This window comes from Zootoca vivipara, chromosome 6, assembly GCF_963506605.1.
Source record: "Zootoca vivipara chromosome 6, rZooViv1.1, whole genome shotgun sequence".
In the NCBI taxonomy this organism is placed as follows: domain Eukaryota; kingdom Metazoa; phylum Chordata; class Lepidosauria; order Squamata; family Lacertidae; genus Zootoca; species Zootoca vivipara.
The window spans coordinates 35,926,003-35,949,480 of NC_083281.1; the positions used below are offsets into that span (position 1 = coordinate 35,926,003).

The 23,478-nt window shown below is 46.3% G+C and overlaps 1 protein-coding gene across 2 annotated transcripts in view; it reads right to left on the bottom strand.

Annotated features, from left to right (window-relative positions):
• Positions 1-1,597: 1,597 nt before the first annotated feature.
• The window catches only part of EXTL1 (exostosin like glycosyltransferase 1), a 72,605-nt gene continuing 50,724 nt past the window's right edge, over positions 1,598-23,478 (bottom strand). Inside the window, exons 4-11 of one of the 2 annotated variants that reach the window (XM_035118062.2) lie at positions 22,691-22,810; positions 18,810-18,942; positions 16,509-16,627; positions 10,339-10,434; positions 9,814-9,900; positions 7,413-7,573; positions 6,653-6,824; positions 1,598-5,950 (exon numbers count right to left, since the gene is read on the bottom strand). In XM_035118062.2, coding sequence (XP_034973953.1) covers positions 5,762-5,950; positions 6,653-6,824; positions 7,413-7,573; positions 9,814-9,900; positions 10,339-10,434; positions 16,509-16,627; positions 18,810-18,942; positions 22,691-22,810 — 1,077 coding nt within the window. In that variant the 3' untranslated portion in view covers positions 1,598-5,761. The remainder of the gene's footprint in view (positions 5,951-6,652; positions 6,825-7,412; positions 7,574-9,813; positions 9,901-10,338; positions 10,435-16,508; positions 16,628-18,809; positions 18,943-22,690; positions 22,811-23,478) is intronic. The other variant, XM_035118061.2, reaches the window with a different exon arrangement.

Here is a 23,478-nt window from a genome sequence, read left to right on the forward strand (position 1 = left end):
ATTAAACAGGGAACCTTTGCCTGTGTTTAAATAAGATTCAGCTGCCAATCTGGTCAGCTTTTGCACATAGATGTATGTGTAGGTGTGCCACCTTGTCCTTCGCTTCATGCAGCAAAATGGCTTATCACATTTTTTAAAATAGTGCCTCAATCATACCACTTCTGAAGAAAAGTGCATGTTCAGGATCCCTTACCTGTGAACATGGGACAGGGAACTTACATTCTTGCAACTATCCTCGGGCTCCCAACTCTCACCAGCCCAAGCCAGACGGCTCACAGTTAGGGCTGATGAGAGCTACAGTCCAGCAACATCTGGAGGGACATGAATTTCCCATCCCAGCATCAAAGCACAGCACTCTTGCTTAAGAACGTTCTGTAGCTTTGCATGCAAAAATGTCCCCAGTTAAATTCCCTGTTATGTAACTGTGGCTTCATTTACAGTGACATAAATATTCCCATCAATGTGATTGATTCTAGAAAATTCTACACATACAGTGGTACCTCTGTTTACAAACACAATTGGTTCCAGAAGTCTGTACTTAACCTGAAGCAAACTTTCCCATTGAAAGTAATGGAAAGTGGATTAATCCGTTCCAGACAGGTCCATGGAGTCCTTGAACTGAAAATACTCAAACCGAGGCGTACTTAAACCAAGGTATGACTGTAGATGTTCTGGCTGGGATCATGTGAGCTGTGGTCCGAAACATCTGGAAGGCACCAGGTGGCCAAGAGACGCTAAACATACCAGCCTATCCCAGGCAGCGATCAAATTCCACAATCATCACACAATTGAATATTCTTAAGAATTTTTGTATTCGTAGGGTAATATGTCCGATGAAGATCACGGAGTTTCGATTACCAGAAGGCCTGCCATTAATTTTATTTCACTTAGCAATTTGTTATGTAACCGTTACATTATTCACAGTGGCATAAATATTCCTATCAGCATTAGGTGATAGATTTTAGAAGGATCTGCATGTAGTACCGTAGAAGATTCTTTGCACAGAGCTCAGCCTGGGCTGGGCAGTCCAAGCCATTTTTCTGCCTAGGGACTGGGGAACCCGGGTTCAAATCCCCCCCACTCAGTCATGAAGCTCACTGGATGTGACCTTGGGCCAGCCACTGCATCTCAGCCTTTCCTACCTCACATGGTTGTTGTGGGGATTAAATGAGGAGCAGGGGAGAATCATGTTGTGGGGATTAAATGAGGAGCAGGGGAGAACCATGTATGCCACCTTGAGCTCCTTGAAGAAAAGGGCGGGGAATAAATACAATAGATATAGATCAGATAGATAGATAGATCAGATAGATAGATAGATAGATAGATAGATAGATAGATAGATAGATAGATAGATAGATAGATAGATAGATAGATATAGATAGGGCTGTCCATTCATGTCCAGTTTAAAGACAAAGAACCAGAAAAGGTAAAAAACTGAGCCCCTGGGGAAGCAGACTTGAGTGGCACACAGGTCACATGGCCAGTCTTCTCCACTATGATGAGATATATTGCATTTCTTGTTTAAATCGTTTTGTGTGTGTGTGTGTGTGTTTTTCTGAATCTGCACACATAGTCACATAAATTAGCATATTGAAATGTGCATCCTCCTTTTTCCATGATGCCTAACTGGCCCCTACCTTTCTTCTTAGGTGCTATCAGAGAGCTTCATCAGAATGATTAAGAGAGACTGCTGATTTTAGCTTTTCTTGATGCAGAATTTGGGCTCATGTGGTACATAAATTTGTAGTGTTTGGGCTAAGCTAAAGGAGCATTTAAGGCGAAAGATTTATACGATCTGAAGAGAAACCAGAGTATAGGAGCATTTAAGGGATGTGGGTGGCACTGTTGGTTAAACCACAAAGCCTAGGGCTTGCTGATCAGAAGGTCGGCGGTTCGAATCCCCACCAGGGGGTGAGCTCCCGTTGTTCGGTCCCGGCTCCTGCAGTTCGAAAGCACGTCAAAGTGCAAGTAGATAAATAGGTACCGCTCCGGCGGGAAGGTAAACGGCGTTTCCGTGTGCTGCTCTGGTTCACCAGAAGTGGCTTTGTCATGCAGGCCACATGACCTGGAAGCTGTACGCCGGCTCCCTCGGCCAATAGAGCAAGATGAGCGCCACAACCCCAGAGTCGTCCGTGACTGGACTTAATGGTCAGGGGTCCCTTTACCTTTACCTTTAAAGGAGCATTTGGTATTCAAACCAACTGTCCTTTTTGTGTTGTGAACTGTAATGTGATCTTCAGATGAAGGGCAGTATACAGATTAAATAAATAAGTAAATCCTACAGCAATAGGTGCACTCTACCTCCATATTGTTTGGCCTTTACTCTCAAAGCAATGGAAAAAAGAAAAGGATGACTGCTAAAAGTAATTATGCAGACTGTCATTATTATCTTTTGCATTGTTTAATGCTTTGGAAACCTTTATTTGTTAAAAACCTGTGTTTCTTCTTTTACTCTCCTAGGAAAAAAAGGTGGTTTTAATTCTAAATCTGCAACCTATTAGCATGAGCATTTGTGGAAACACCAGCTACAAATCCCTATAACCAAGTGGCAGCCCCAATTTCTTTAAAAAAGCATAAATGGCCCTAGGTCTAATCTTCCCCACTGTAATACCTAATCATGAAAGAGTGGATTCTGCCAGTTGAAAATTCTAAAAGGAATGAAACACACGGATGTGGGAAACGTTGCAAAACCCCCACCAGGAAACACTCATGCTAAGGAATTATTTATGGCTCCTTTCTCCTCCCTAGGCTTCATCCCTGTCTTTATAAGCGTCTCATTTTTCACAGCCTTTTACCAGGAGAATATTAACCACAAATCCCACCCTTAAAAAACCCCAGTAGTCTTTTGGCAGACATAACAGCAGCTTCTTACCTCTGCCCCTCCTCCCCCAAGTCTCATTTTATCTACTGCATTTTGCAACAGGGACCTGGACCAAATCAATTGCTTGCAAATTATGCAACTGAGTAGATGCTCTTTAGCCAATTGCCACCTCCCAGCTTGAAAATTTCACTGCCATACAAATCAGATTTAGGTGGAATAGGGAGGGCTGGGCTGGCATGAGACATGTTAATGCCCCAGGTAGAGCGTCCAAATAATGGATAGGAACACAGGAAGCTGTCTTTCACAGAGTCAAATCATTAGTCCACCTAGCTCATTACTGTCTGCACTGACCGGCAGCAGCCTTCTGGAGTTTGATGCAGGAGTCTCTCTCCCAGCCTGACCTGGAGATGCCAGGGATTGAACCTGGGACTTTCTGCATACAAGGAGATGCTCTACTGCTAAGACCTTTCCCCGCTAGTTAGCATGGAAGTTCTGTGCTAGCCTCATCCAAAGCAGTGGTTCAATGGGGATTGTGCAGGAGAACTGTATCCTGGATTGACATCCCTAGTGGGTCACTGGGGTTGTCAATTGGCTTGGGGGGCGGGGGCGGAAGCCAGCCTCTCCTGTTCCTGTTTGAGCTCCAGAAGCCCACAGCCAAAGCTTTTTAATTGCACCTAGTGCCTGCTTAAGCTGTGAGGAGCAGTTACCCCTGCCAGGATGTCGATGAACTGCAATTGCCATCATCCCTGGCAACTGGCCATGTTTGCTGGTGCTGATGGAAACTGAAGTTCAGCAGCAACTGGGCAGCTCGTTCCTGCAGATCAGCTTTCCCCAACCCTAGTGCCCACCAGATGTTGGACTACAACTCCCATCATCCCTGGCCATTAGCCATGGTGGCTTGGGTTGATGGGAGCTGGATTCCAAAGCACCTGGAAGGCACCTGGAAGATTGCTGCTAAAATGGACAACTACAAGAGCTGGTTGGAAAGTTGACAACCACACTTCCCAGGTCTGTCTGCCTCCTCCCCTGCTGCCTCTCGTGCAAGTCTCTTCACTTCCTCTTGCTGCCTCTGACAACAGGAACCCAAAGGAGGAACCAGATTACATAACCCCCAGATACTGATGTTTGCAAAATTTCCTCTTTCTCTCCACTTGCTTGCTTGTTATTGCTAAAAAGCAGCAGCAGCAGCAAAGGTCTGCTGCAAACAGTGAGGACAAAATGAGAAATCTATCCTGCTAAAAATCTATCCCATCTGCCCTGCATCCAATCTCTTGTCTTTGATAATAAGCAGAAATTTAGCAGGTGGAATATCTTCTCACTGCAACTGCATGCTGGGAAATACTTCAACTACTGAATTTTCACCTGCTTGTTTTCGAAGGCAAAAAGAGAGGCCTTGTTATGCATTGCCACCCATTCATTCATTCATTTCCAAAAATTAGCACCTCTGAACATACGCAAAGTACATTTTACCTGCTCAGGAGAGAGAGAGAGAGAGAGAGAGAGAGAGAGAGAGAGAGAGAGAGAGAGAGAGAGAGGTTTTAAGGACAAATAAGTGCTTTTCCTTTCGTAGGGTTGCCATATTTCAAAAAGTGAAAATCTGGACACAAAGTTGCTGGGTTGTTGTTGTTGTTTTGTTAAATCTGAGCTATTTTAAAGAAAATTCACCAGACTTCCAACATCAATTGCCATATGTCCAGATTTTCCCGCACATTTCAGCGATTTCTGCTCGGACACTGCTTCTGACTTCAATGTCTGGGAAATTCCAGACGTAGGGCAACCCTACCTTTCCAATAGTAAGCAGTTTAAAACAAATAAACATACTACTTCTCAAATCACAGAAGAACAAAGGGTCCTCCCAATCCCCTTACCTTTTCTGAGGGTCCCTTAATCACTGTTTTTAGACAGCTACCACAGACGCAAAAGATTTGGCTAAAACCAGTGGTGGCTGGTTTCCATTGGGACCAACAAGGCTTGAATGCAGAGAGCCAAACAGTAGGTGGCGCCAGAGCCCACTAATTGTACTTTTGTCCATATCCTGCTTCCTTCTGAGAGCTGACTGAAAGATCAACATTGAGACTAAGGAGGAGGAAGGTGACATGCAGTTTTGCACCCTGGACTGGATATAAGTAGAAAGGCAGGCAGGTGCTGAAGGCAGACTAAGGCTGGACTAAGGCACTGCCCCATTTGCCCTGATTCACCAGCCTCCACTGGCTAACAGTGCATGAATCAAAGGGTGGAGCTAGCATATTTCATGATAGGACCCCCAACCTTTTCCTCCAATTCAAAAACCAGGGGACAGAAAAAAACCAATGCAAGAACACATTGCTTTGAGCATGTGCAGAGTGCTTCCACCCCACCCTCCCAGTATCATCCATCCATCCATTCATTCATTTTAAAACTGCATCTGCTGGAAAGCAGGAAATAACAAAGAAATTGAACAGAGGTGATATATATTTATGGCGTATCCTCCTGTAATTCTGGCATATTAGCAGCTGGGTGACATAGTAGATCAGGCAAATAAATTCCGAGCTGCTGAGGTTACGTCAGAAAAAAATGCTGACAATTCTAGCTGAAGTAAAGACAATGAAAAAACCGTCCTGTTAAAAACAACCAGGGAGAGACAGAGCCAATTCCTGCAAACCTTTATTTGTACTGGTAAAACCCAATAAAGACTGAAAATTCATCTGGCATCTCCACAGCTACCAGCAAGACGAGAGCATTCCTCCTTTCAGTATCGAAAGTTAGAAGGCTCTGGGGGTCTGTAGTCTCCTTCCTTGCAATGCTACTGATGGAATAGGCCCCAGCTCAGCAACCCACCTGTGTGCCACAGCACTGCAGGTACTCCCAGTGTCCAATATGGGGAGGGCTGAGTCTGCCAGTGCTCCTTCTGCACCATTTCTTCTCCCAGAGGGAAGAGGTCTCCTCCTGCTCTCTCTGGAGCTAGGCTCTCTCTAGATGTCGGTACTTTTTCCGTAGCACGGACACCTGGTCCTTGAAGAGCACAGGGTCCAGGCGGAACTGGGAATGCACCAGAGGCATGTACCCAAACCAGGCTGCAAACTGATTGACACACTCCTGGCGCTGAGAGAAATGAAGGTTCCCATTGGATGGGGGAGCGCTCTTCAACAGCTGCAGGGGAAAACAAAGGCAGGCAATGGGAGGGAGAGTTCAGACACATTGCTGTGAATTAACACACACACACACACCCGCAAAAAAAAGGATGCCATTCAGAAGCCATGCAAAGGTTCGTGGCTTCTCCTCTCTGCAATTCACATAGAGATTTCACATAAGGGCTGTTCACATGTTATACTGAACGCAGGTATAAGCTGACTCTAAATGCACGTGGAAGTTTGTGTGAAAGAGTGAGCACTTGTTGATTTGTACAGCTCAGCCATTGTGTACACAGGCTGTGAACTCATTGAGCCTTGCAAGTGAGCATGTGTACGAGTGTACAGCTTAGCTATGTCTGCGCACAGGCACATAGCTGGTACATGTATTGAATGTTATGTGTGAACACCCCATGCGGGGACGGAGTATTTGTCTGTCTAGCCTATGGAATGAGAGAGACATGTGACTTTGTTTGCATTTTAATGAGTAAGCACCTAATTCCTTCAAAAAACAATGCACAAACAACAGCTATCGGTCAAAACTCGCACTTCTCTGGCTGGGACTGATGGGAGTCGTAGTCTGGAATATCTGGAGGGCACCAGCTTGGGGAAGGCTGACATTTCAGGGGTCCAAATGACTATTGGAGGGGAAATGATGTGGAAACAACCCTTGTTCAGATCTTTCCCCCTATACTCCCCATGTTGGCCAGTAAACACCTTGTACCTGCTGCGAGGGACTCTCTCTGTGCTGCTTCTTCTGGGTCACTTTGATGGGAGGTAGCTTGGTGACAGCAGAAACCAGGAAGTTCATCAGTATATCTTCACAGTTGGCAATCTGATCAACAAGGCTCCTTAGTTTAGCAGGCAAATAATTGGTGAAGAGGCTGTGATAATACCTGTCGAGGGGGAGAAACAGAGGCATCGTAAAGTGACAGGAAAGGAGAAACAGGTGCATTAATGCCGTCTCCGGATGGTTCAGGGCATCAGTGGTCTAGTAGGGGCAGATGGGGCTGGTGCTCATTGGAACTGGTTGGGCAGAAGGCAAGGAGGCCAACAGTAGGGGGAGCCAAAGCCCAACAGCAGCCAGAACCAATGACAGATGAAGTCAACTAATTATATTTCTGTCTTCTTCTTCTTCTTCTTCTTCTTCTTCTTCTTCTTCTTCTTCTTCTTCTTCTTCTTCTTCTTCTTCTTCTTCGGCAGCAGTGAGACTAAGGAGGAGGAAGGCAGGCAAGTGGGGGTGGGTTGAGGGTGGACTGAGGTTGGTGGGACAGCACTCAGTGTCAAAAGACAGTCGAAGCGAGGGGTGGGGGTGGAAGGAAAAAAAACAGAAAACCAGGAGGGGAGGAGAATGGAATGGAGCATCCTAGATGAGAGCACAGCTGGCTGATTGGAAGGCTGAGCAGGAGAACACTGCAACATTGTGTTGCAGGCTCCACTTGTAATTCTCAGTAGTGATAGCTGAGATTGGGGGGGGGGTGTACCTGTGGTAGAATGCAGCTGCGGTGAGGACCATAGAGAACTCATTGGTCCATTTCGAAGTATAGCTCCACTGGTTCTTGCTGGCATCCCAGAAGTGGCTGCGCATAGGGAAGCCTACAATCCGGTCGGGGAAACTTCTCCACACCACAAAGGCAAAGTCAACCTGGAGAGTCAGGAAGAGAGAGGAGGAGGAGGATAAGTGCACCATTCTTCCAAGAAAGGATACTGCTTCCCAGTCACCATCCCTTCTCCAGCATTTTTCAGTAGATTGTAAAACAAGAACAGCCAATCCAACCATGCAAAGAAGAGCAGGTGGTATCTACTTCCCAGGACTGTGCCACTTCAGAATGCAGTGGGGCAATCACATGTTTGAATGCTTCCATTTTGATAAGAACTCCCTGCACACAGAAAGGTAAGAGGAAAGGATTTGAGCCTAGCTTCCTCCTTGAAACGCTAGTCTTCCATGTGCAGGGGATTTCTTGTTGTTGTTTAGTCGTTTAGTCGTGTCCGACTCTTCGTGACCCCATGGACCATAGCACGCCAGGCACTCCTGTCTTCCACTGTCTCCCGCAGTTTGGTCAAACTCATGTTTGTAGCTTTGAGAACACTGTCCAACCATCTCGTCCTCTGTCGTCCCCTTCTCCTAGTGCCCTCAATCTTTCCCAACATCAGGGTCTTTTCCAGGGAGTCTTCTCTTCTCATGAGGTGGCCAAAGTATTGGAGCCTCAGCTTCACGATCTGTCCTTCCAGTGAGCACTCAGGGCTGATTTCCTTCAGAATGGATAGGTTTGATCTTCCTGCAGTCCATGAGACTCTCAAGAGTCTCCTCCAGCACCATATTTCGAAAGCATCAATTCTTCGTCAATCAGCGTTCTTTATGGTCCAGCTCTCACTTCCATACATCACTACTGGGAAAACCATAGCTTTAACTATACGGACCTTTGTCGGCAAGGTGATGTCTCTGCTTTTTAAGATGCTGTCTAGGGGATTTCTTAAGGGTGTGATTTCCAGCAGGTACTCAGGGGCACACTGCCTCCAACTGAAGCTACGGTAGTAGCCAATGATAACTTTATCCTCCAGGAATTTGTCTAATCCTCTTTTAAAGACACCCAAGTTGGTGTCTTTAAACAGGTGATTGCCTGTTTGAGAAGTGACCTACTAAGCATTTTGCTGCATTTGCTCTGGGAAAAGTCAACACGCCTGTATATTTTTAAATAAAAGAATGACATCTTCCCCACCCAAGCTGTCTACTCCTCCAAGCCTGAAAGAATGGTACTTCTCCCTTGCTCACCACTCCCTAAAGCAATTAAATGCATGAGCCTCAAAAGGCCAGGGCTTCAGCTCGGGGGCAGAGCATCTGCTTTCCATGCAGAAGGTCCTCGGTTCCAGGTAGGGCCAGGAGAATGACTCCTTCCTGAAACCCTGGAGGGCTGCTACCAGTCTGTGTAGATAATACTGAGATAGATGGACCAGTGATCTGACTCTGTGTAAGTTACCTTCCTATGTCCCTATCACCAGCTCGACTCCCTCAACCATTCCTCATAAGGCTTGGCTTCCAGAGTCACTTCTGTGAACCACCTGAATGAAGTATAGGGGCCACTGGTGGTCTGCAGACCAAACTTTGGGAACCCCTGTTTCAGAATACTTATTTCCTGCTTTACAGACCCTCCCCCCGCTGCCCAAGGCTCTCATGGTGGCATACAAACAATATATAGGAAGGTGTCTGTGGGATTTTCTGCCCGAAATGCCAAATATTTATACTGCCTTGTGCCTGCTATTCATCTTGACTTGGGAATGGGGGCGATATCTGCTGCTCCACCTCAGACAGCAAAATGTCTTGGACCAGCCCTATCTGAAACAGAAATAGCACAGTGCCCAAATGATGCCAGGCTGATGCAGGCGGCATTTCCTGCTCTCATCCTTGGCCCTCCCTTGTGTTGCCAGGCAGCAGGTCCCCACTGAGGACCTTTGCGGCAAGGGAGTGAGGCTGAGCAGCTGGAACTCACTCAGCTCACGATGATGAAAGCAAAGGTCTTCCCTTGCTGGCAGTTCACCAGCTGAAAAGGAGAAATTCTATCAAGTTGCGGGAGAAGGAGAGAGATGGGAGTGCAAGGCCTCACTAAACAGCTTAGCTAAAAGACCAGCAGCTTTTGACTCATCTCCCAAAAAATTTTCCATTCCTGTTGCTCACTACAATAACTTTATTTATCTAAGAATTAGTGCCTAAGCTTGCTTTTTTCCTCCTCCCTCCCAGCCTCTTTTCCTTTTGTGCTGTGTCTCTTCAATTGTGAGTGTGAGTGCAGGGCACGGCCCATCAAATATTATGCCCTTTGGCATGCCCATATATTATGGGTGCCCATGTCTGCGAGCAAACCATTAAAAGGCTCAGGAGAGCTGCCTCACCTCACCGGTTGAGAGGCTGGTGTGTTCATCCAGACTCAGCACCGCATCTGTCCCAATGGCGGAGTAAGGCAAAAACCGGTCACTAACCTTCAGCAGAAGAGAAGGAGACACAAGAGGGACATGGATCAAAATGACAGAAGAGTATTATTTAGGTACATCAAGAAAACAGTATTGAAGGAAGATTAAGAAATGACCATTCATTTACTTCATGCAGCATGAATGACCATAGATCAGGCATGAAAAAAGGAATACCAAAAGGAGAAGAATGATTAAGTAAAATCCGGCATATTGCCGAAATGATTACCGTAAATTCGCAAATAATGGTTATGGGAAGACATGGTAACACCTTTACTGAAAAATCAGAGTTTGCTTATTTCCTATTGGAATGAGAGAACTCGGGGCAAAATAAACCAATATGTTACTATGAAGAATTGTAAGAAGAATTCTATTTGCATTTATCCTGGGTACGTTAATGCCAATGTTTTCACTTCTATATCTCCTCCACGGCAGTCAAAGGCAACTTACCTTGCTGCTGCCTTGGATGATGGTCAAAGGTACCGCCGTCTGCGGCCATTTACTGCTCTGTGGGGGTGGCTTCTCACAGCTCCATAAAACTAAAATCTGTATTTAAAGAAAGAAGAAGAGGAGGCATATCACTCACAGAATGATGCATCAACTGTCACAGACAAATGTGCACGCACACACATTTCCAGAACCCCCTCTACAACCCTGTAGTGGGGTGGGGTTGCCTTTTACTTTGTACAGATCATTCTAAGGCTAACGACCCCACCCCAGATCAGGAGTGAGGGGGAAGGTTGCCTTTTCATCTTAAGAGATAACGCCTCTTCCTGCTTTTATCTCAACACTAAGATCAGAGATAAAAGATCCCTCTGACTGTTCTTTAGAGAGGATCTCTGAAGAGCAGTCAGGGGGATTTTATATCATGAGATAAAGTGCTCTTGCTGTCCTCCAGAAGTGGCTCTCTAAAGATCAGGCAGAGTGCTTTATCTCCCAATCTGATTGGCTGCAAGGGCTGGCAGGCCACTTCCTGTGGCTTGGTGGGCTAGATACGGCCCCATAGGCTGCAGGTGAAGCATTCTTGAAGTAGACCATGTGATGCTGGCCCTCCACCTTTGTCCAAGCAGCTGACTGAAGGTTGGAGGAAGGTGGATATAAATGTATTTTATCTTGCTTATGTTAAAGGGAGAGAAAATTAAAAGGGGGGGAGGGAGGTGATATAGGACAGAAGGATGGCCCCTTTGCAGGTAGTGCACATTTCTTAAAGAGCTTTAGGGTGCTGGAAGATGCTTTTATCTACCTGGAGTTCTCAGATAAAAGATAACTTTTCTCCACTCCATCCTAACTTCAAAAGGCTGTATATGATAGGTCACCAGCGGACCACATTTTAAAAACAAACAAACGAACCAAAACTGGCTTGCTTTTGGGACTTTAAGAGAGGTTTGGTCTGCAGAACTCAGCAAGTGAAGCTAGTTAATAGCATTGAATTAATAACCAGTCTCCAGCTTCATTGCTGCAAATCAAACAGCTTTAAAGGGACAACTCAGGTGCAAAAGTTGGCAATCCTATCTGTATGTAACCAGACAGCCTGGGCTTGAGGTTTTTTTAAATATGTTTGCATGTGTGTGCATTTAGATAGTAAGGAAGGTGTGTTTGCCTCTGTGTGTACATACAGTAACTCCCTCCGAAACCCATGGCCAGGCCAGCTCAGCCTTCTTCTTCACCAGCAAATAAAAGTACCCTTACCTTGATTAACCTTTTTAATCAAACAGGCCGGGGAGTTGCCGGTATAAAAACAAAAAAACCTGGAGAGAATAGTACTGTATAAAGTCTCCTATTCCTTGGCCTGTGGTTGTTAAATATCAGGGCCAGGGATGGTGAAGCCATTTCAGTCTATGAGTTGCTGTACCTTTCCGTGTATAAGATTAAGTTTTTTTCCTTAAAAATCATGCTAAAAAGTGGGGGTCGTCTTATACATGGGTACTAGTGCATAGGGTGGGCGTTTTATTGGTTGCTGCTGCGTCTGTCAGCGGCTATTGTGCATGTTACTGGTTGCTGCGTCAATGGGTGGTGTGGATTGGCTGACACCCTGGCAGTTGGGTGGGAGATAGGCAGTGTCTTCTGGCGATGGGACAGACAGGAGGCAGATTTTGTGACGTGTGTGGGTGAGAAACAACTCAACAACTCTGGGCAATCCTCCGCAAGAAAGCTCAACAACTCCGTGCCATCTCCCCCCATTTTCTTAGGGTCCCCCAAAATAGCGGGTGTCCTATACATGGGGGCGTCTTATAGATGGAAAGGTACGGTACATTCCCTTCTAGGCAACTTTCCAGGTAAAATTCCAGTAGTGGGCGGAGTCAGGGGCAAAAGTGGGCAGAGCAAGAATATTGACTTACACACACACCTCCCACTGAGGCAAGCAAGAAGCATTATCAGGCTGAAAGAAAACCTTCCCTGCCTGCATGAATGGCGTCATGTCAGGTTTGGGCCTTGGGCTCCGTTTTATGAGAAACTTTCCCTGGATTGATGGCAACTGTCTTTGTGTTTAGCCTACCCACTATCCTGCCCCACATCCTATTTCAAAGGATTTATTTTTATGTTTGTATCTCTAATATTTTTTTTCCTTTTAGAAAAGAATACTTACCGCCGACCATATAATTACCATGCTAGAAGCAATTACAGTTCCGCTCTAATAGATGACATCTAGAGTATGCGCTTTAATACAACCTCAATATTATTACTAAAAGCAAAGCATCGTTGCTAATAAAAGACTCTCGTGGGGGAGAGCGCCTATTGTAATGGGTCTATTTCGTTTAATTTAGCAAGAAGGCTTTATATTTCTCCAGTGATTTGAGTTTCCCACTCCACATCTTCTTCGCCTTCTGCATGAGCTAGAAAGTTAACGCAGGGACATAGGAAGAGGCCTTTTGCAGCAGGCGAGCGCATCGTTCCATCGACTCAGCATGATCTACGATGGCTATGGAAGGGGCTCTCGAGGGTTTCGGACAGGGATCTTTCAGAGCCCTGTCTGGAGAGCTTGGGAGCTGAACCTGGGATCTTCTGAATGCAAAACATGTGCTTTATGGGTTTAAAGCACAAGGCACCCCCTCCTTTAAAAAAAGAATCCTGGGAACTGTAGTTTGTTAAAGGCATTGGGAACTGTAGCTCAGTTAGGGGTAAATCACAGTTCCCAGGATTCTTGGTGGGGAAGCTATGTGCTTTTAAATGTATGGCGTGTACACTTAACTACAGCAGGCATCCCCAAACTTCTGCCCTCCAGGTGTTTTGGACTACAATTCCCATCATCCCTGACCACTGGTCCTCTTAGCTAGGGATCATGGGAGTTGTAGGCCAAAACATCTGGAGGGCCCCAGTTTGGGGATGCCTGAACTACAGCATTTCCCCAAGGATGCAAATAATTTTTCTCATGAGGCAAACATCTCTAGCAGCTTTAACTTATGTTAATTTGGCCATCCTGAAGCTATTAACATAGAATCATAGAGTTGGAAGGGAATCTGAGGATCATTCTAGTCCAACCCCCTGCAATGCAGGAAACTGCAGCTGTCCCTCACGGGGATTGCCATGTATTGTGCAGGGAACTCGTGGATGAGAAGAGAAATTATTGTGGTGGGCTACCTTACACTTTTTTCCTTTTCCTTTTCAGAGTTTCTTGCACTCAGTCATGAACTCAAGGAAGGTGCCTCTTAGGCCACCTAGCAAGCTTCCAGCTGTGAGTTTATTGTGCAATTTCACACGGGAGAGCTGTTGTGTGATCTCAGTGACTTGTATGTGCATGTTAGCGGCAGGTTCCACAGGGTATCATCATCGCAATGGAATGCCAGCCCATACTTTCGTTACACTTAATGCAGATTTCCCCATACCATGGAGAATCCTATTTGTAAAAATGAGCCACGGTGCATCTTCTGTCACAGTTGGTGTGGAGGGGTGGGCAACTGGTCACTTGTGAGGTTGTGTTTCATTGGCTGCTCTCTATTGCCACACCCCTATTTCCACTTGCCCAATATGGACATTTTATTTTCAGAGGCCCAAGTGACAAAAAGAGGGTTCCTACTTCCACTGACTGGTGCAGGCTGGAGGCATGTCTGTATTCAAGAAGCCAGGTTGAAGGAGCTAATTTCTCAAGGTCTTCACAAAGTTAAAAAAAGGGGGGGGAACTATATCAGCCTTTTAAATGCTAATGATATGGTAGTTTTGCACAAGACTGGCTATCACAATTCCGCTATTTCATTGCAGGTTGACTCAGCTAAATATTCGTCCTGCAGAGTCCATATTATTATTTTTAAAGACACAAAATGGAGATGGATTTTGCTCCATCCCTAGAAAAAGCACAAGACTCCACTTTGCCAACCAAAACATGATCCTCGGTATCGTAAACAATAAAATAGTAGGGCAGGGAGGACCATGCACAATAAAGTCTCACTGAGTTACAATCCCCAGAAACTTTAGCAAACTATACTTCCCACAATTCTTGGGGAAAGGTGCTTTAAATCCCATGGTGTGTACACAGCTGAGATGTTTTTTAAAAAATTAAGAGTAGCAAATCAGAAGGGAAGAGCTGAATTTCCACTGTGCAGTGTGCACTGTGCTTGTTTAGAACTGGTTGCCTCAACTCCTGGTTGTAGCTGGTGCCATGCCATTGTGGATGACACCTCAATACGCACTGCTTCTGCTTGGGTAAGACCAGAACAGCTGCATTTTTGTGGGCTTCCCCTGTTCTTTCCCGCCCTACCTCAGGGTTGTCAATAGGTTGCAGATCAATATCTTGCTTTCTCCTCGCAACCATCTTATGGGTTGGTATTCCAGCAACATCGTTGGGAGGCAGCCCAAAGCCACAATCTTTTGTGGCATGACTGAACAAGGGAGCTGGGCCTCTCTCAGAGGCCAGCCCTACCATCAGGTAGAATGAAGCTGCAGCCTCAGGCTACTGGGTGTCATTAAAGGGCAAACCGGTAGCTATTTCTTATTATCGCATTCTTTTAGAAGCAGGGAGGTATACAGGGGGGTGTTCCATCTGCTTCATGGGGCATAATGACTTGACCTGCCTTGAGTGTGATACACTTTGATTTGGGAGAAAGGATGCACCATTTGCTACTCGGCTTCAGGCAGCAAAATATATTGGGTCAGCCCAGCCTCTCGCCAGAGAAAACCCAGTCTTCTGTCTGCCACATGCCACATACCACCTAAGACTGAACATATGTACTTTGAACAAGTTCAGCTGAAGTAAAATGGACCCCCTGATTAATCTATAAATTCACTTTCTCTTAGTTCCCTCCGACAAGTTCAGTTCTCAGCTGGCAGAGCATGAGACTCTTAATTTCAGGGCCGTGGGTTCGAGGCCCACATTGGGCAAAAGTATCCTCCATTGCAAGGGGTTGGACTAGATGAGCCTCATGGTCCCTTCCAACTCTATAATTCTATGTTTCTGCATAAAAGTATAATTATTTTTAAAAATAAATAAATAAAGGGCCTTATGAAATTTCAGTAGCATTTTACTGTGATTTTTTCCCTAAAATATACTGTACTTTCATGTGTCGTTCCGTCCAACAGACACATTTTTGCCAAGCCATTCCCCCTAATACGATGCATTTTTGAATGTCACTTTCACTGACATATTTTTTTATCGACACTGTACACGTTACTTGGCTGGAGAGCTGCCTCTCAGAATTCGCAGAAGCACACATGTGGAAAGAAAGGTGGCGTACCAGTTTGCACACTGCTTTGGAAAGTGCAAATTTAGTTCACACTTCATATGCGAGGTTAATCAACTCTCTCCCCTACCCCTACTTCAGAGTAAATGTGGCCTGGATCTAGGGTGCAAGGGCATCCTAGCCCGCCATGCCCGGGCCAATTTGTTGCTGTGCATTTCTGAGCACCTGGGGTGGCCTGAGATGGGTGAGGCCTGTTGGCAGAGTTCTTCTTCAGCAAGACATAATTGCTGACAGGACTTGCCCCGCAGGTAGAAGGAGAGGTGAGCACCTGCTGGCAGCGGCGGTGGCTTTATGCCCACCCAAGTGCTTCCTCCAAGCTGCCAAGCATTCCAGGGGAAGAAATCTACCATCTCTGACATTTTGCCTTGGTGCATTTGGGTGCATATTTATGGAGGGGCAGAAGAATGTCTCACTTCATCAAAGATTACTGGAGATTTGTTTTTTTTAAAGGGGAGCAGCAGTAGTACAGGAATTGTTACATTGGCACCATCAAGGCAGGACTTTAGGGCAGAAGCCCACAGCCCTGTTCAGCAGAATGAGCACAAGGACCACCCAAATGCAGCAGAGTTTGTGTACCACCATTTGATGCAAGTGATGTAATACATATGAGCATATAAAACAGGTCCAGGGAAACCTTTGAGCCTCCAGATGTCGCCGAACTACAACTCCCATCAGCCCCAGCAGACATGGCCAATGCCCAGGGATGAGGGGAGTTGTAGTTCAGCGATATCTGGAGGGCCAAAGGTTCTGCAGGCATGATCAAAACAGTTCCTCTCCCCTCTGCTCCTCTGATAACAGCATTAAGACCTGGATCTAAAGTTACCTTACTCCACTGAATGGTGGAAAGAATAAAGGTGGGGACAAGGTGGTAGAACCTAGAAGTCAGGGTGTGGAGTTCTCCCAGAAAGCCACTGTATTACCGTAGGACAAGCCACACCTCCTGCTTACCTGGGCGCAGTACTGGGACCCGGAGACAGCTTGGATGAGCTTGAGGATGGGCTGAGAAAGGGAGACAATAGGCGAGACAGCACGGATGAATGCTGTAAATTTGTTGGAGGGGCTGGATCCTGTTACAGGGGGAAACAAACACGATTAGTATGAAATACCAAGACTGCTCCTCGTGCCCCACCTTTTCCATGTAGCCCTGCCTGTCCCAAGGAACTTGCCATCTGTAATGCAACACAAAACAATAGAGGAAAGGGCAAAGAGGGAGAGGAGGGTGGAAAGGAGTGGCTTGGGGGATCGTTGGGGTGGAATATCGCCCATCATGTGATGCTCCTGCTGCTAAAAGAATCGCACTGGCTGCTCAAGGTGTATAAAGCCCTGTACGACTTGGGACCAGGAAACCTAAAAGATCATCTCAGTACCTATCACTGCACCCTGCAGGAAGGCCTCCTCCAGCTGATACCATCTCATCAGGAGTTCAATTAGGCATGGCATAGGAACTGGGTCTCTATTGCCGAAGCATAGCATGTGGGTATAGGGGGACCATGGCCCCTGGTGCACATTTTTGAGCGGATACAACCAGGTACCCCTACGACAGGTACAGAGCCTTTGCAGCTGAGGCACGGAGGCAGGTGGGTTGGTCTAGTGGGCAGGTGGGTGGAGGCAGAGGGGCAGGAGCCTGTTTGGGGCAGGCTCCATTCACCCTCTGTGTGGGCTCTGCCTGGGCCGTCCTGGTGCAGGCCCCCACCCTTGCTGCCCAGTCCATTGGGGGGTGCAGAACACTTGCCATGCCCCCGGCACCGGCAACCCACACTATGCCACTGCTCTGTTGTAGCAGCACCTACCCACCCATTACGTACCAGACAGTTGGCGTTGCTATTATCTTTTTGCCCCCTTCTCTATTTCTAGTGCACACCTCAGCAGAAGGTTGAAGGACAAACATGGAGGGGAGGCATCTGAATGTGCGCTCCCACCCATCAGCGGATGAGCAATAGGAGCGCACCTTGCTCAAGACTTTCAAACGCTCCTTGAGTTTCTCCTCCAAACCTCTGCTAAGGTTTAAAGGAGAAGTGTGAAGGGTGGGTATGAATGCACCTCCAACACTCCCCCTCTTCTCCTGAAAACCTCCACAGTTTGAAGGAGAAATGTGGGGGGGGGGGGTCCTGAAAGCCCTTTGTAAACATCCCTGTGTGAGGATGTTGACAAAGGGCTGTTTGAAAGCTCTGCAATTCACTTTGAAGCCTTGTCAATCTGGCCTTCAAAGGGAAGCATCACCTGCCATCACTGTGGCATCAGGTGTGACTGACAGGTGGGCAGCCCTGCCTGCTCTACCCTTCATAACTTCGTTTAATCCCTTCCATTGCTTTCAGGCTCCTTGGGAATATAGGCTTGTTTAGGTTGCCTCTGTGCAAGGATGTGCCCTGATGGTGCAGTAATAACCATCGTTCCCTCTAATAGCAAGCGCAGCTGCCGGGTGCTGGCAGAACTGTAGCTAAAATGGGAGCACTGGGGGAAAAACAAGAGGATAAGCTACAAGGTTTACAGAGGATATAGCAAAAATTTGTAGGGGGAGTCACCCACTCAGGCATCACAGTAAGGACTGTGCATAAATAAGACAGTAATTGTTATTGTAATAATTAAGGATGCGTGGGAATTTCGGTTCAGTTCATGCTTTCCAAAGTATTATGCAAATTTTACAAAATAAATCAAAAATTGCACTTGTGATTCAGTTATCCAACCAAGCCACATGTACAGTCAAACCTCGGTTTACGCCTACCTTGGCGAGCAACTGCTTCGGCAAGCGACCACCACGGACCCGGAAGTGTTTAGATCCGGGTTCCGTGGCATCGGATGCGCAGATGCGATATGCACAGCTTGCACATGTGCAGAAGTGATCTGCACAGCACGTGCACAGAAGCAATCTATCGGCGCTTCGCGCACATACAGAAGTGTGCCTTCGGTGAGCGACCGCCTCCGCAGAATGGATTGCGGTCGGAAACCAAGGTACCACTGTACAAAAATGTGCATATTAAGAGAAAATACACATAAAAGTACACATATTGGGAGAAATAACAATACAGAATGTATCATCCTGGGGGGGGGAATTGCTAAAATGGAGAAAATTTTCATGAGGATGATGTGGAAATGAACTTAAGGTTGGTGGGGGGGAGAGAACAGAAGGGAAACTGAAACTGACAGATTTATCCATCTCTAATGGAATAAAAAGCAAAGTGAAGGCATAATGTGATGTGTTAAGTGACAGTGGGGGTGGTGGCGGGGGGGGGGGGGGGAAGAGTCCCATACCATGTTGCAGATAGTAGAAAGGGAAGTCATTGAGGTGAGTGGAGTATTCTGGCAGTGCCAGCAGCCCTCCTGGAAGGGCGTTCCAGAAGAACTTTGGGCGGGATTCCTGATGAAATATCCGATCCTTTATGATCTAACAAAAGAGAAAGAAAGCTGTCATCACGCAAGCAGCATTACGCTCCTGAAGCTGTCAGCACCTGGCAGGTGATGAGAGGGTGTCACCTGGCCTATGAGATCATCTGCAAACTGCCCTCCTCACTTCAAGGTAAGGAAGGGTGGATTAGGGGCACATAGACACTCAGAGTCTGAACTGCAAGCCAAGAAACCCCAGTTCAAAATTCACCTGGGGGGGTGAGCTTCCATAGTTACCTTATGGCAGGTGGGGAAAAACTTTGGGGGGGGCTTTTGACCTCTGACCTGCTGGCCAGTCTTGGCCTGCAAGGGTGTTCAATTTGACCCAAAAGGCTATTCCCCCCTGAAACCACGCCTACCTGATGAACAGAGTCCATAGCTGCAAAGTGCTGGTCCACCTGCACACTCCCTGCAGGGAACACACACTGGTGATGCAGATAGCAGGACTGAACCCTACACTCATCGGCTGATGAGCAGAGCATTTAATCCTGCAGAAGACTGCTTCACTGCTGGCTCCTTCCCACATGGTGCCTGATAATTGACAGATGATTGACACCTGTCAAATTTGGCCTGGGAAGTGGGGCTGAAAAAGAACTGTCCCATCGGGCCAGAAAGGTTCCCCGCCCCTGCTATAGCCCTTCCTACAATGGGGCAAGAACCTCGCTATATTTTACATGCATGCACAAAGCAGCACATGAAACAGGCTGCTCCCGGTCTTTGGAACTGCCTCCCTAGAGAAACTAGACTCCTTGTCCTTCTGCTGGCAAGTGAAGACTTTTTTGTTTCAATAGGCTTTGGGGAACTGGCTGCTTTCAATGGAAGGGCTGTTTTATTGCAATTATTGGCATGGTCTAAATATGTACTGTATATGGTTTTACAATGACTGTTTCTCCTATGTTCTTAGTGGTTCTTATTATATGTAAGCCACCTTGAGTCCCATCAGGGGAAAAGATGGTATATAAATAAATATTTAATAATAATAATAATAATAATAATAATAATAATAATAATAATTCCAAAGGCCCCTTTGGAGGCAGGCAGAGAAAAATGGAGAGGAACATAATAAGCAAACACACAGGGAAACAGGGACTGGTGGCTATCATTCTCTTATCTGTTTTTAAAATATTGGTTAATATTCCCCAGGAGTTGAGAGGGGAAGGGGTCAAAGCAGATTAGCTGTTTAGAAGAGGGAGATAAACAAGCAGAAATGGCTTGCTAGGAGCCGCGAAGCCCGCTTCCCAGCAGGAGGGCCCCTGCAGCTTACTGGGAAGAAGAGTCGGTGGGGGAGACGCAGCAGGGAGATCTGCACAATGAAAATGTTCAGATGGAGCAAATTTGGTGTTCCTGCTGGTGCATTTGCACCTCACCAACCATCTTGCTGGTCACCTGCGGGGAAGCTAGCGTAGCGGCTCCACCTCACCTGACAAGCAGCTTCCATTAGCAAGGAATGAAAAAAGGCTGCCAACAATACTTTATCTGTATGTGCTATTTCTCTCTCCAACCCAAATTTCCCTGCCTTTTTTTTTTTTTTGGAGGGGGGTTTCAGAATTCCTGTTGAGCAGAACCCTGGATTGGTGATTGTCACCTGTAGCCAGACTCAGCATCTCTTGGGACAGTTTGCAAAGGGAAGTGGTCCCCGTGGGTAAGGACCTGAGCCTCTGCCCTTTTGCTGAGTTACCTCAGGGAATATTTGAAGGCTCAGGTGTTCAGGTTTAGACAAGCAGCTGTAAACTGCAGGGGTTCATCTAAGTTCTCACCACTTTGCTTATCCTGCTGCTAACCAGGCATGGAAACAAACAATGAGGTTGTCCTAATTCTTTCTATTCCTGCCTGGACTGAAAGGAACCAGCTCTTCCCCTTTTTGAGAGACTTTCATGGGGTAGTCAGTAGACAATGACACAATTACAGGCACTGATCAGGCTGACACCTGTTACAGCACTGGATGCAGCCCAATTGCTCACTGGGCCTTAAGGGAAATGTGGTCTGTGTGTTTGCTTTGAAAAGCTATGGATCTAAACACCATGTTAAAGTCTGCAATTCCGCTGATTTCCTGAAATTCTAATCTTAATTTATTTGCAGCTGACCTCTTGGAATATTAATCTTACTTATCTTTCTCACATTGGAGACAAGGTACTGCCAAGAGTTCAGGACTGAACCAGCAGATCAGGTGTTCCAAAACGATTTCCAGGCTTCACCTGCAGAGGCCCAGAGGCCTTGGTACAAAGCATGTTGCTTTGTTTTCACTGTCTTCAGTTTTGCAAGGTTTGTTTGACTTGTCTTAATCAGTACATGGGGGATCCGAGTATGCTTTTGGTTCAGTATTGCCCCAGACACCCCTGATCAATCTCTCTAGTCTTTCCTCGACCACAACAACAGCCATTCATTCATCAACAACAGACAAATGGCGGGCACGACACAGCACTATCAAGTTATGAATGACATGGAAAGAGTTGATGAAGATCCCTCCTCTCATAATATTGTAACTCAGGGTAAAGTACTGAAGTGGGTGGGCTGTAGGGTAGGCTGTGTATATAATCTGAAGGCACATGGGACCACCACCTTGCTGAAACTAAGCAGGTCTAGATCTGATCAGTGCCTGCAATGTTGGGTTCTATTATGTAAGAAAGGTTGGAAAGAAACTTGAGGTGTTTTTTTAAAAAAATATAAAATGCTTCAAAGCAGAGAAAAGGAAGCACTATTTCACTTGATGCACTTGCAGGGTTCACTGCCACCAAAACACCATGATGACTCCTGGCTTAGGTGGTTTTAATATATTTCACAAATGCATGGAGGAAGATCAGTCTACCAGCAACTATTAGTCATGATTCCTACAGAACTTTCCCATCTAGAGGCAGTCTATCTCTGAACACTGCTAGCTTTGGGGGGGGGAGGGGAGGGCAAACAAAGGGAGGTTGTTGTCTTCAGGTTTTCCTGGATGGCTTCCCAGAAGCATTTGTTGAGCTGCTTTGAGGAAACAATGCTGGACCAGGCAGATCTTTCGGTCTAATGCAGCACAGGTCTTCTTACAGTTTCAAATAAAAGTGTGCAGTGAAAATGTTTTCAGTTTCCTTTAATGCTGGGAACAGCAGGGCAAGGAGTGCAGCTCTGGAAGTTCCCATGCATCACCAGGCTTCCTGATCAAGGCATAATTTCCCGTAATTTTTCAGCCACTAAACAATGCAGAATTGTCTACAACTGTTCTATGACCAGCAATAGCCATGGCCTCTGGAGACATTTCCTCTTATTCCTTTCAGTTTCACTGAAAGGTGATGCTCACTTACATAAACGGATTATTATTATTATTATTATTATTAAAAAATGCTGTATGTGCAAGCCAAATGACAGGCTTTTCCTCTGCAAATCTGTCCAGTCAATGAGGACTTGGCATGGATGATAAAATGGTCTCAGAGGCTGTAGCCAGGGAGTGGTTGCCAACATCATATGCCCTGCTGGCAAACATCTGCTGTAGCTCTGCTGAAAGCCAGGTTCTGAACGCCATGGGCATTTTGGTTTGTTCCAACACGGCAATTCTTGGTTAGTGTGTCAGACCCCACCCAGCTGTCTCTTTGGGCCCTCCAGGGGTAAGGAGATAAGGATCTGGCCGGCCGGCCAAAATAGATTCCCCATCAATGACAAAGTCAGCCTCCTGCAGTATTCCTCTCTTCAATCCAAACCATTCAGCAACAATTAACATTGAACAAGGAGCTGGCCCATCGAAGGAATCAGCTGCCCAGGCTCTTGTGGCTTACCTCAAGGGTGGTTTGCACAATCTTCTCCACAGAGGAGAAGTATGCTTCCCACAGGAACTGGGTCTGCTGCTGGAAGGCCAGGATCTTGTCGCTGTGGAGACATCGGACTGTAGATGGAATCTGTGAGGAGGTGGGGGGGGGGAGGAAGCAGAGTGATTTATGACCAATCACAAATATATACCCAACATACTGGCTTTAAAACCAGGAGCAGCGGGGCCCCTCAGAAGTGAAGGGTAAAGATGTTGAGTCAGCCAAACAAGCTGCACAGCAGGCATTGCCTGAAAGATGCATCGTGCAGGTTACATTTTTCATACTTGGGAAGTCTGAATATTCTGAACTTGGGGGGAGGGAGTCTATAAAACCTTTGGAAATGACATTTTGTGGTCAGGGCAATGAAATAAGTTACTATGCGCTTCAAAGGGAGACTCCGGCATGATACCACTATTTTAAGAAATACAATATTATCACCTATGACCTGAATCAAGAGAACAGGTTTTTTAACCCAATATAGATGTTAATTGCTCCACCAGTGCCAGGAATTTTGTATTACCATTAGCAATGCTTAGGTCACTGTACATTTAAGTTTTAATGTAATGGTCACAGCCTGTAGTTTTTGCATTTCATTATTCTGACCTCACCACTAACTATTGTGCAGGGGGTGGGGTGGGCAGGCATGCACACGCGCGCACACACATAAGACCTTCCAATTTAGGCTTGCACTCCATACATCAACTCCAGTCCACAAAAGCTCATGCCATAATAAAAACTGTTAGGCAACTTCTGCATCT